The following is a 13,811-nucleotide window of genomic DNA, read 5'->3' as shown; positions in this document are numbered from 1 at the left end:
TGGTGGGGGACCCCGTGCTTGGGGGATGGGCCACAGCAGGTAGAAGATGTGGGAGGAGAAAGCTTTTTTGTTGGGAGTCATAAACTCTTTGCAGATCTACTGCAAATCACCCAGAGATCTACCTGTAGATCCCAGCCTACCTTCTGTCCACCACAGTGCAATCTCTCTTGCTTCCCAAAGCTGACGGCTCAGCCCTCCCCATAGATCTGCTTAGCTGCTCCGCATGTCCAAAGAGTGGGCCAGTCGTGCATGGAAACATCTCTTCTATTTCAAAGCACTCTAAGATCCATGGACTGTTTGTGCTCAGGTAGAATTTATCAGAATTAATAATATTCAGCATTTATGTATCATATTTGAGTGTTCAAAGCACTGAACATACAATATAATACAATCCTGATAACAGTGCAATCCTGATAACATCTGCAATATGGGGTTAGTAATACAGATCTACCTCAGGTCTGTGAGGTAGGTCTGTATTACTAACCCCGTATTGCAAATGGACTGGGGTCCACATATTTTGACTGGCCTTGGTAGCGAAGCCAAAAGTTGTGGTTGTCATAATCCTGCCTTTTCCACTGGCCCCTGTCTACTCAGTCTCAGGCACTATGCTACATCAGTTCCCTTACAACCTTAATTTTTTAACTGAGAATTAAACTACTAAAGGGACAAATCAAAGGGAGCAATTCTGTCTTCTGATGTCGCCTCAAAAGTATGTTCCTTTGAACTGGGGAGATGAACCCTTTCTTTCTCTTCCGTGGTTGCTTGCACACAAAAGAACCCTCATCTTGCTGCTTTAGTAGACTATTTCGATTCATTAATAGGTTTTGGTGAGAGATCTTGTCAAAAGTCCAAACTTGTGTTATCAGCGACACAGCCATAGTCTGTTGAAAGGCATGATAAACTTGATTAGATTTGTGAAACAAAGAGAGAAGCTGTCATGGTGGTGCAGGAATTCTACTCATAAAATGTTTCTGTTAGTTTCTTGGAATCCTAAAGAGTTTTCCAGCCCTTGATGGTTTCCCTACAACTTGGAAAAACACAATGGTTTTAATTGTGGTGGTGGTGGTGGTGGTGGTGGTGGTGGTTTCCCTGCCCTTTGGGGAAAAGGTGCTGTATCTCATGCCCTTCGAAGCTATGGCAGCAGTGGAAAGTCTCCTCTGCGTTCTACTGACAAACAACCCCCTTTCTGATGTGATTGCTTTCAGATGTCTCCTCATAATAGTCTACTTGTATGTCTGGCACTGGTGTATAGCATGACATTCAAAGGGAGAAGCAGTGCCCTTCTCTACCCTGTAGGCACTCATGCAGTGCATCTTTTCTCTAGCAAGTTTTTCCAGGCAAAAGAAAAAGCAATTCCATGATCAAAGCTGTGTGTTAGGATTTGCTCAGGAGTTTCCCCTTGTTGGTGGCCTATCCACATATGTTGCTCAAGCAGTCATTTGGTATCATAGAATTGGAAGGGGCCATTTAGGCCATCAAGTCCACCCCCTGCTCAGTGCAGGAATCCATAGTGCAGAGCATCACTGACAGATGGCTGTCCTGTCTTTTCTTGAATACCCCCAGTTACGGAGAGCCCACCACCTCTGTGGACAGTTGGTAGCAGTCTTCCTGTGGCAGTTGAGGCAGCAACAAACAGCAGAGCTGTGTGCCCCCAAGTACAGAGGGCGTATATACATCAGATCACATGCAACCATGCACCAGCCAAGAATCCTGCATTTACCAGAGATCCCAGGGTGAGCTGCTCAGTTCTTCCAGAGCAGCTGCCTCGGGGACAGCAAAATGTCTTGGCCCAGCCTTGTTTCCTTGGGAAGACAGTAGGTTCATGAAAATATTTCCATTTGATCCTTATGAAAAGATGTTTTAAAGTTTTGCAAAGAGGCAGGCTGTGAGACATAAAAGAAGCATTTTTTCTGCACTGGGGATGAGAAGCATATGGATAAGGAATGGAGCTCAGTGCTCAGACAAAATAACATTTTGTTTTCATAGAATCATAGAGTTGAAAGGATCTTGGAGATCATCTAGTCCAGCCCCCAGCTCAGTTCAGGCTCTGCATTGCAGATGCAGCTACAGCAGCCGCCAAAATCCATTTCAGAGAAATTATAGGACGTCACATTCCAGTAGTGCACAGGGCTGAATTAAAAAGGACTGGGGGAAAATGCAAAAAAAAACCAACCCAGCATATTTTGAGCTTAAAGCTCTGACTGCCAGTAACTAAGTCTTAGGAGAGGCATTTTGACCTTTTAGAATGGGGAAACACTGCCCAAATGCTGGGAAACCATGTAAGGATTGGTGGCCAGGAGAAGGGGCCATCAGGGCAACTGTGGAGAGCCAGATTTGGCCCCCCAGCCTGAAGTTCTGCACCCCTGAGCTACATCATCCCTGACAATGGCCATCCAGTCTCTGCTGAAATACCTCCAAAGGAGGAGAATCCACCACCTCCCAGGGCAGTTGATTCTACTGCTGAACAGCCATTGCTGTTAGGACATTTCTCCTAATGTTTAGCTGAAATCTGCTTCCGTGCAATTTGGAGCAACCCGGTTGGTAGTGGCCTTGTATTGCCAACTGGTGATTTAGTGTTCATCTGGACATGTGTGAGACAGCCCTGAAAAGGGAAAGGTAACACTGTTGATCTCTCCATGACATTGGGCTCGAGTGGGTTGGGAGCAGGCTCTGCTTTGCTGAGGTACTGCTCCTTCCTCACAATGTGATTCCAGAAGGTGGTTCTGGGAGACAAAGTTGTGTCTAGCAATCCCTCCCCCATCACTTGTTTGACTTGTGACACCTGAGCTGACTTTACTTTCTCTCCCCACTCGCTGCCGTGTTTGGAGTAGTAGCCATTGACAAGATCCCTGTATCGTGGCTTGCGGTGTGCCAAATCCGTGTGCCTGAGAAATCCTCAGTCTGGGAGAGCCCTCAGAAGAGTGCCAGGGGAGATTCCCTACTCTTTTCTCTCTTCCTCGCAGTTGGTAGTCTGTTAAAGCGGCTTGCACTTTGCGCTGACAGGCTAGCTGAATGGACAAGCCCCAACCAGTATCTCCTGGGAGGAGCTGTCTTTTTCATTGCCTTTCCACAGCTTGTTAAGCAGTTATTCACTCCTCTGCACAAATACCCACCCACAGGTGTGTATGCATATCCCTCTGTCTACGTGAGCTCCTGCCAAGGCGAGGTGGAGCCCTGCTGAGGGGTGGGGCGGGGGGTGCTGCTAAAGCAGGTCTGGCAGCTGCTGATGTCTCATTGAAGTCGGCCATGGATACAGCAGCTGTCTGGGCCTCCTCCCAAAAGCTGCTCTGCATTCCTGGCACAAGCAGGGCTGTCTCTGCTACTGGTGCAGCTTGTCCGTAGGCAGAAACATGAGAAGTGTGGCTAGTTCTAGTGGACCACAGTAATTGTGTCTGTCCTGCAAACCCCACAGATGTCTCCAGCCTGATAGATGTCATAGGCTTCTCTGGGTTTTCAGTGTTCTCACTTATGGGTGAGCTAGTCTAGCTGGGGTGCTTCCAAAAAGGCTTTTTTCATGCCATTGCCCTGTGTCATTCACAGAATGGCGGGGGGGGGGGGATGGGATGGGACGGACATCCAGATGTTGTTACCTTCCACTTGTAACCTTCCAATTTTTTCCCATTGCTGCTTCTGTCTTCTTTATTTCCACAAAAAATCTGTTAAGGAGGAAAGATAGTATCACTGCAAAGTGTCTTCTGATTGGTAGTTCTTCTGGAAGCACCTGAAGACACTTGAAGTTGGTGCCTGAGAAAGACAATACAAATTGTGGCAGTGGTGGCGGGATAGCGGTAACAATATAAAACACAGGGAAATTACTGACCATTAGTTGCCCTTTAATGGCACTCTGCAGCCTGTCCTCTGAGGCCCCCTCCCTTGTTCTGCTTCAGGGTAGAATCATCCTTGAACCACCTGAGCTACAATCTCCAGTTCAAATTCCCTCTCTGCCTTGAACTTGCCAGAGGCCCTTAGCCAAGCCACGCTCTGCCTCAGCCCCTTTTTGGGATAGTACTGATGTGCCTTCATGGGTGACTGGGAACAAGTGACTGGGAACTTCCCAGGCACAAGTGACTGGGAACTCTGTATGCAAAGTGCTTTATACATTCTTACATATAGTATGAGATAATTTCACCACACCAAAAAATGCACTATGTGATGATGAGGCTGAAGTTAGTTCCAGATTTCTTATATGACAGAGGGCGGAATGAAAAGAACAAATAAGTTCATATGCTCCCCCAGCCCAAAGTCTACATTAGACGGTACCATATCATTACATCTCCTTGACTGGAAGCCTCTCCCCTTAGAGATGGACAAGCATCCTCTCTGGTCGAAAGTGTTGCTTTTGCATGAAGCACATTGCCTGTAATGCCGGGCCACATTTATGAATAAGGAACTAGGGATGTTTTACCCCAAAATAAGCTGTGGGCCAACACTTTTGACAGAAACTCAAAGGGGAGTGTCCTGGTCATGACGATGTATGATACAGAGACTAAGTATCTCTGTTTAAGGGGGCCACTTCGGGGTTTGGCTTCCATTGTTCCTGAAATGTCCTTTGGTCCAGAACATTTTAATAGTATTACTAACAGGGCCCTGTCCTATTAGTTAATGTGGTATAATTTTCATAAAGCAAGAATATATAAGGAAATGAATGCATTATTTTTTAATTTTTGTGAACCACCCAAAGAGCTTCGGCTATTGGGTGGTATAGAAAATAGACAAACAAACAACAAATAAATACATAAATAAAAAGAGGTGCCATATGTACAGCAATGGACTCACGCAGAATAGACCACCTAATTCTAATGTTTTGGCTGTTTGTTTACAGCACCACCTTCAATTCATCCTGGTTGACAAGCTCTTGTTGCATGTGTTAATACTCCTGCAGTGACCACTGTAAAATGAAGTTGCTGCCCTGTCATCAGCGTTTGTGATATGCTGATCAGATTTTCCAGAGCTGGGTTACACAGACAGGAAGAGCTAAATGGACAGAGCCATGAAAAGGAAAAAGGAAAAGGCAACAAGTACAGCTAATAGTTCTCTAAGGCTAAGATCATGAGGTGAGGACGAAAAAGTAAAGGAAGGAAAAGGGGAGGGAAGAGGAGGCCCTTTAAATTGTTTTGGATAACCTTTGAGAGATCCAGGTTTAGATCCCTGTGCTTATGGTTTCAGGCAGTGGAATTTTGGCATTGCTGGTCCATCTGAAACTCTTTCACCATTTTCAACATGATGAGCATTCCTTCCTAAGGTGTCCCCCTCCAAGCAACGCCACCCTTCCTGAGAGCACCTTAGTACCAATGTACATTTATGCTCAGCCCCCTGAAGCTCATGCCACAAAATGTGTCCGTATTTAAAATGGTGCTGGGCTCTTTTTTATTTTTTATTTATTTGCTAGAAGAGACTAGTGTGGCTGTCATTTTGGAACTCATTCTTTCTGTTTTTCTTCTCTGTTTTCAGACTGGTTTGGAGTGCAGTTCAGTTGATGGACCCAAAACAGGCCAAATGGAAGAAGGGCCATTTAGCCATGTTGAAGAAAGAAGGCTGAATGAGGACCATGCGTCTGGCCTGGCCAACGGGGGAGGGGAGCATGCTGCTGGAGGAGGGGCCATGCTAATGGAAACGAGCATGTGGCTCGGCAGCCCGCGCGCCGAGCGGAAGTCCAACTGGGAGAACACGCCAGCTGCCCCAAGCCAGGGAGACTCCTCCAGCAATGCCAACTTGGAGGATGCTCAAAACTTGGTGGCCTTCTCAGCAGCAGCAGAGGCAGCCATGTCTTCACATGGGATGGTGCCTCTGGCATCCCCTTCCTTGTTGAGCATGCAGTTGTACGAGAAATTTAATGCCGAGATGAATCGTGGTGGGGTGAGCGATGACATGCCAGTGCCTCCTTCTGCTGAGGACCTGAATGCTCTCAAGAGTGCTCTTACTAGGGCCAAGCACGGCATGAAGCCGCCAAACTGCAACTGTGATGGACCTGAGTGCCCAGACTACCTGGAATGGCTGGAGAAGAAGATCAAATCGGCCACTGGTGAGGATCAGAGTTGCACCTCCCAGCCTCTCAGCCAAGCTCACCAGCCCACCTTAGAGAATGGTGCTAATCCTCTACAGGTGCCTGCTGGAGATGAGAAGCCTCCTCTGTGCCCACTGGAGGCCCTCCCCTTTTCTCAAAGTGCACTGAATATTGCAAAGGAGAAGAACATCAGTCTCCAGACAGCCATCGCTATTGAAGCCCTCACTCAGTTGTCGTCGGTGCTTCCTGAGCCAGTCCCAGAGGCTCCGCCCCCTTCCCGGAGCCCCTTGCAAGCCGTGGCATTCACCTCCAAGGAACAGCTGCCCCAGCCTTCTCTCTTCCCAGCACACAACCCCAATCCGGTGCTAACTGTGTCTAGTGCAGAGCTGTACCAGAGCCAGGCCTCGAAACTGTATGCAAGTCACAACCTGCTCCAGTCTCCCGTGTCGTCGTCACCGTCCTCCTGGCAGCAGGATATGGCCCCCTGTTGCCTTGACCACAGCAATGGGCACCTGGAACCTTCAGGCCTTTTTCCCAACTCCACCTCCACCCCACAAAAGGCTGATTTCCCTGAGCAGTGGAGTGAAGAAAGTAAGCTGAAAAACAACCTGTGGGGGCTGAATTCCAGCAGCCCACCATCGTCCTTGGTCAGCGATCCCATGGCTGAGCTGGAGCAGCTGCTGGGCATCAAGTCTGTGTTTAAACGGCCTGGAGTGATACCTAGCAAAGGAAGAGTCGTGAAACCAAAGCAGGAGCAGCTTGGCCAAAAGGATGAGAATGCTGGCTACCGCAAACCAGCCTCCTCCAGCCCACAGTTATCCCAACTCCTGCAAGAGACGAGCTTCCACAAGAAGACCCAGAAGGCTCTGCAGCACCACCTCCATCACAAGCGCAGCCTCTTCCTTGACCAGAACATGCCTCGAGGAGGCCCCCAGGAGCAGCTGCCCAGCTGGTGGGTTCCCACTGCACAGTCCCAGCAGCCTCCCAAACCATCAGAGAAGCCCATCAAGGAACGGAAGAAGAAGATCCAGCCTGACAAAAATGGCCCAGTCAAGCCACTCCGCAAGCAGGTCCAGATAAAAAAATCTAAGCAGAAGGACACTCAGTCCCTCTTCCTGCCTGTGAAGCAGATCAGCTTGGAAGGGCTTCGCTCAGCTGCCGCTCCTGAGCACCCAAGCAGAGAGATGCAACCTGAGCAGCTCCTCTCCAGCACCCCGGCCAGGCTTTTGCCTCCTGCTCCATCCACATCCAGCCCTGCAGAGCAGTCTCCATTGCAGAAGCTACTTGAAAACAGAAGCCCGGCTCCCAACACTCAGGAAACATGCCACCCCAGCCAGGAGGAGAGCCATTGCTACTACCCAGAGAATTCTGCATGTGACTCTGCTTCCTTTAGCACCCCTGTGTCTGGCTTTGCCCCATGCCCATCTGTTGCTTGCAGCAATGGGCATGAGGAAGCCTTTCACAAGTCAACAAATTCGGCAGACCACCCCCTGTTTGCCCATAATCGCATCGCGGTGGATGACAAGTTGGAGGAGCTGATCAAACAGTTTGAGGCAGAGTTTGGAGAAAATTTCAGCTTTCAGAATTCCGAGCTTCCAGCTCCACTGCTCCTCACTGATGGGCCGCTGTCAGTCCAGCCACCTTCTCTGCAGCCTTTGTCTTCTCTGAGCCACTCTCCTGAGCCTCCAGGGAGCTTGGATGCAGCTCTTCAGCCGTCAGCGAGCAAGGATTGCACATTGCCTCTGGCAGGCACTCCCAATGCGGGTCACAAAACATTTTCCCTCTTGCCAGGGGCCGGGCAGCCTTTTGAAAACCCTTTTGCAGCTCGGTCCCCGAAACAGATAAAAATAGAATCTTCTGGTGCTATTACCGTGGTGTCCACCACATGCTTTTACTCTGATGAAAACCAAAACACAGACACTGCTTCCATGGAAGGAACCCCAACCAAGGATAAAGTGCCGCTCATGCCTACTCTCAGTGGATTTTTGGAATCTCCCTTGAAATACCTGGACACCCCAACCAAAAGTTTACTGGACACACCTGCCAAACGAGCTCAAGCAGAGTTCCCAACTTGTGATTGCGTGGGTGAGTCATGATCCACCTTCTATTTTTTAAAAGATAAAGGAATTTTGTCTTTGGTGGGGAGGTGTGTATGTAGGAGGTGCAGCTGCATGAAATTCACTCTTTCTGCATCAGGATTTTGAGCTCTTCCATACAGAGATCCCATTTAGGTACGGTGGTTATTAGCCAGTAAGAGATCTCTCTTCCATAAATATATCCACTCTTTTCAAAAGCTGTCTTGGCCAGTGGCCATTGCCACATTTTGTAGCAGAGAGTTCCATAAGTAATGTATGTGTGGAGTGAAGAACAATTTCCTTTAGCCTTTTCCACAAGCATGCTGCTTCTTCCCTTGTCCAACTTCCGGGCTGCAGCTTTGAGGAAATTGTAGAATTCTAGCAGTTTGCATGGTATGAGGAATGATGTAAGACCATTTTCTCAACACTGCATCTGGTTGTAGGTGTGAGAGAAAGAGAGTCTGCCTCAGAGTACAGGTGAAAGAGGGTCTGTGTTGTTGGGGGTGGGGGCAGGAGAAATTAGATCTGTGGATCCTCCCAACATGGTTTCCTGCCCTTTGTCTGCTACGCAGTGAACCCTGCCATGGAGATGCACGTGTCTAATGGCAGGATTCTAACTGTAGATAGAACAACACCTGAGAAATGTAACTTCTTGGTAAAGGAACACATTTAGAATCCAGGGTTGCCAAGCAGGAGCTTTCACCAGTGTCTCCTGCCTGCTTGTAAATAAGCTCCTGTGTGTGTGTCAGCTGTGGGGCTGGGGTCAGCTGTACTTGAATCTGGAACTGGGACAGGGGCTTTGCAAGCTGCGGTCCCTGCTGTCAGTTGCTGGAACTGGAGCCCATCATGTAGTGGGCAGAAGGTCCTACTCTGCTGACAAGTCCAGGCCAGGAGGCCAGGCTCCTAAATATGTATACCAGGGCCAGCCAATCCAGAGGCTTGATCATGCCTGGCAGCTGCAGGGGCCAATGTTACCCTGCTCATGAGAAGGGCTCTGAGGTCTCAGTAGACACCACCTGAGGCAGCTCACCAGCCTTAAGCCATGGGATGCCCAGTTCAGGCTCCCAGGTCCCTGTGGCAGGCTGCAGCTGCCAATTCTTCTTTGTGCCCCAGAAGAGGGTTGACAGTGCCCAGCCTTGAAAAGTGCTCCACTGCTCTTGAGTTGCACAAAAGAGAGAGAAGTTTTAATGGCTATGGCTTTTCCTTATCTCCCTCTTGGGGAGGGGAAAGAACGGGAACCCATACTTATATGAATTTCTCCCTATCAAGCAGCCCTTAAAACCCACAGGTGATCCTGTTGGGTTAATGGTTGGCAGCTGTGCCCTCTCCTACATCATCCATTGATGCATCTTTACAGTCTGGTTCCAGGCCATGGTGGAGGTGGAGGGAAGCAACACCTCCCTTTTCCATCGTGCACGTGCTTCCTCTGCATAGGAAAAATGTATGAAGAGAGAAGGCAACCAGTGAGGAGTATTCGGCAATTCTGCCGTCAGTTGCCATAATAGAATCAGATGGCGCTACATGGTCGTTACTGATCTTTGTCTGGGTGGCTGCTGTCCAGCTGATATCTGTTTTCTGCTGCTCTTGGCACTGTGCCACGATGATGTGTCTGGAATAAAACTTAAGGTTGGGTGAGAAACTGGGAGAAAGCATAAGTGCAATCCCTTTTGTCAGGGCAGAGAACCTCCCAGTTTCTTTAGTGTCAGCCACTTCCAAGTTTGAGGACACTGCAACCACTGTGTAAAGTTTCTGTAGCACCAGCTTTGTGCCAGGTGCTGTATGGGGCCATGTTCTCTGATTTCTCCAAACTCACTGCTGCAGCAGCCACAAGTGTGAGGGAGGTGGACAGGCCTGACAGTCCCAGTCGGAGTTGGCGTGTTCACCGTGAACTCCTGAGGTCCATGTAACGGCTAATTCTGAAAGTGACCTGAGTCGGCTTACTGTCCCGATTTAGATATAACTCTGAACCATAATTCGTTTTCCATAACTATGGCTGAGTGTTTTGTCTGGTTGCCTATAAAATGTGGCTAAACATTGGCTGGAAACCAAGAGGGTGAAACCTCGCAGTTGTCGGGGGCACAGTGAGGTCAGAAGCAATGATATGGCCTCAGAAGGGACAGTTGCCAAGTTCCAGGCAGGGCGAGGCAGTCTGTGTAGGTACTTGGTGGGAGGAGTCGGTTATACTGAGCAACAGCTACATGGAGCCAGCCAGACTCCTGTTGTTCCTCAGGTTCCCTGGTCTGGCTGGGCTGAAGGGCAGCAGCACCATCTCTTACCATTGCAGGGGTGGCGTCGCTGCATCACCACAGAGATTGGGCTGAAACTCCCTCATCTGAGAGCTACCCCGGTAGTACAGGGAATGAGGGGCCTGGCTACTGCTGCCAGAGTCCCAGGTTCAACCCCCACTTCCTTCCCCTGTCTTACAGGTAAGATGTAGTTTGTGTTAATCATTGTTAAGCATGATATCTGCTTATCTGCTCCAGGCAGACTGTGGTCACCTCTCCAGGCTCTTGGCTTGCGAAGTGTCTACCTAGGTCCTAGAGTTTGAGGCTTTGCTTACCAAACTAAACCATGGCTGCACTGTATGTTTGGGAACTTCATCTAGGCTAAGGGTTACCAGAACACTTGGAGCAACCTTACTGTAATCAGTGGGTCAATTCCAGGAGCCTGGAGTAAGTGAATTGAGGACTGTGGCCTGAAAGACATAAAAAGGCCAAAGTGCGGGGATATTTTGGAAGAACTCTCTTGATCATGTCATATGGAAATGTTATTCTGCAACTGATAATACACTGTGTTTTTCCAAAGTTGAAATTGCAAGCAGGAATCAAGGAACCTGCTTGCAAACCCATGCCAGAAAATGTATGTGATAAATCTCATGTAAAGTTTCCATTTTGTGCAGAGTGGTGGGGCTATTTTAAAAAGCAATTCTATGAATGCCAAATGCACCATAAGAATAAGCTGTGAAATGCACATGTGCATTTAAAGTGCCTTCTATGAGCTTCAGCTGGTGCACCAGCTACAGTCTCCTGGACAGGGATTGCTTGGGCACAGTGGTACAGGTGCTAGTAACCTCAGGACTGGATCACTGCAATGTGCAGCCGCCCTTAAGGTTGGTCTGGAAGCTAGAGCAGAATGCAGTAGCTCGACTATTGCCGGGGACTCCCCCTTTTACGCACGCAACTCCTATGAGGAGGGAACTTCACCAGTTGCCTCTTTGCTCCCGGCCGCATTTAAGGTTTGTTATTAGTGTATCAGGCCCTAACCAGCTTGGGACCAGGATATTTGTGACGGTGCCTTTTCCCTTATCAGCCTGCCTGGTCACTGAGGTCATCGGATAAGGCACTCCTGGCACTTCCACATGGACCGTTTGGTCCGTTTGGAGTCCACTTGGAGTAGATCTTGTATTGTACTGGTTCCCTGTGGAATTCTGTGAAATTCCCTGCCAGTTGATGTCAAGCAAGTGCCAACTTTGTTTTTGGCATCTGCTAAAGACATTTTTATTTAAACGAGTTTTTCCTAAATGACCAGCCATGGCTTTATTGGTATAACTTGGTTTTAAATATTTTTATTCTTTTGTATTTTGATTGTTTTTCCTTTCCTGTTTACTGCTGCAGAGACCTTTTTAGACTGGTTTATAAATTCTGTAAATAAAATAAAATAAAATAAATGAATAAAAGGGGCCGTTTTTTCCTGTAATAAACACAGAAACTGGGTCCACTTATTTCTCAGCGGCGGCCTCTGGTTTTATTGCAGCAAAGTCTGGCTATTTAAGTGCACATGTACTACACACTTGACGGCCATGCAAGTGTAATTTGCAGTTTAAATTAGGGCACTTCTTGCACTTTGAAAAAGTAGTGGGAATTGGCACTTGTGTGTGTGAAACCTGTGGCATACAGTGGCCAATGGGGAAGCAAAATTGCCTTTGTTGTTTTTGCCATGAACCTCAGGCTTGGTGATGAGAAGCAGAAGCAGCTCAGTCACACGGTAAGCCTGATTTCTCCCTTGGTAATACCCAGCCCTTGCAAACACAGCAGGCCTTTACTGGTAAGGATGTGGCCGAGGAGACTTGTGGAAATTAGCACAGCAACGGAGGAAAGAGGGGGATGGAGGTGAGCGCATATGTGAAGAGGTTTTTCTTGAATGGGCTCTTTACAGTGACAGCATACCGTCAGCACATATTGTTGCGATGAAAAGGATTTTGTGTGTGCGATTTTGAGATGCCTCCTCCATGCTTTGCAATTAGTTCAAGTGCTGCAGGACACTATAAACCTCCCCTTTCCAAGTGTATGGGAAACCGAGACTTCATTTCATTTCATTCTTTCGTTCATTTCATTTCTATACCACCCCAAATCCAAAGCTTTTATGTTGGCTACCTGCAAACATAAAACACATGCAAGTGCACCAAACATTTCAAAATGTTTCATTTAGAGTAAGTAATGCAAATCAGGTAATGAGCATAGGCATCACTTCCTCTGCATTCTTCAGCAGTCTGTTTCCAAGTTCTGCTGGGATGGGGTGGGGGTGGGGTAGAGAGCCTGGAGGGTGGTGCACTGATGCTGGTTAGCTGGCCGGAAAGGGGACAGCAGCCATGAGCGAGGGACAGGGATGTGTGCGGGGTGATAACACTCCATCACCCAGAGATCTGGCAGCAGAGGCAGGAAGCTGGCTGTTGCTGCCGCCGCCGCCACCTGCTGTTGTGAGTGCCCGAAGTCTTCCTGTTTTTTGAGAACCTCTGATTTCATTGTTTAGACTTCTTTTTAGTTTTTAATGAAATAAATTAGCTTTTTTAAAGACCATTTTCACCAGTTGCAGGTCAAAAGCATTAACAATGTGCAGATTTGGGGAATGGTCTTGGTACTGTGTAGGCAAAATATGAACATAGCCATCCCTCCCTTAGCACTAGATCCTGCAAATCCCCTCAACACTAAAACCCCATCAGCCAGCCCTATATTTTTATCCTTGGCTCATCATTTTCCTTCAGTCCGCCCCGGCTGTCATAATCTCTCTCTCTCTGTCTCTGTCCAGCTTCTATCATCTCAACCCCCTCCCTTCAGTCATCCCTTTAGTCTTTCTCAAATTTAAAAACCACAGCCTCTTAGCAAAATGCAACAAGAAGCCAGGCTCACTTTTGCTTCGCCTACAGCCTACACAGGTCTCCAGACTTACTACCCCCCATGCTGCTGCCTCCTCCTCCTCCTGTGAAGATCCCTTATTTATATTCATAAATATAAATATACACTGGTGTGTGTCTTCTTACTGGCTCTGGGGGCTCTCTCTAGCAAGCAACCTTAGCAGCCTTTTCAGGCAGTAATATTTTCAGGAGTGCTAATGAAACACCCCTGCCTGGTTATAGGAAGCCCATCTAGATCACCTGTATCATCCTGCAAAGTCTCTTGGGGGATTTTACCACACAGCAGGTGCTGACATGTGGGAAAATGATCATCTGTATGGCATCCAACCCTTAGACTGGATGGCGAAGCTGCCTAAAAGAACAAAATGTTTGGGGTTAGACCTGCAACCATAGGCTCTATGTACCACTGTAAGACTGTTCTTAGCTTTTCAAGGCAGAGGGTTCAGTTTTTCCATCTGAATAATAGGCATAGTTCTCTTTTCTTTCCCAAACCCCAGTGTTTTTGAAGGAAGTGAGTAGGAATACGCACTGACAACAAGATTCAGTTTGGATCCCAATACAGAAAAAAGCCTGATTAGTCCTGGACCAATTTGGAGACTAC

General features: G+C 48.0%; 2 protein-coding genes across 6 annotated transcripts in view; both read left to right on the top strand.

Annotated features, from left to right (window-relative positions):
- Positions 1–13,811, top strand: part of LOC146340798 (uncharacterized) — an 815,287-nt gene that overhangs the window by 70,164 nt on the left and 731,312 nt on the right. The gene's annotated exons all lie outside the window — the stretch shown is intronic.
- TET3 (tet methylcytosine dioxygenase 3) overlaps positions 1–13,811 on the top strand; it is a 110,611-nt gene that overhangs the window by 61,474 nt on the left and 35,326 nt on the right. For all 5 annotated transcript variants that reach the window (XM_084807101.1, XM_084807102.1, XM_084807105.1 and 2 more), the window contains one exon: positions 5,452–8,089. In XM_084807101.1, coding sequence (XP_084663227.1) covers positions 5,452–8,089 — 2,638 coding nt within the window. The remainder of the gene's footprint in view (positions 1–5,451; positions 8,090–13,811) is intronic.

Source organism: Heloderma suspectum, chromosome 6 (assembly GCF_057233095.1).
Source record: "Heloderma suspectum isolate Gila_16-S chromosome 6, 16-S_ref, whole genome shotgun sequence".
Lineage (NCBI taxonomy): Eukaryota > Metazoa > Chordata > Lepidosauria > Squamata > Helodermatidae > Heloderma > Heloderma suspectum.
The sequence above is the reverse complement of the archived record's forward strand: the minus strand, read 5'-3'. Positions and strand labels throughout refer to the sequence as shown.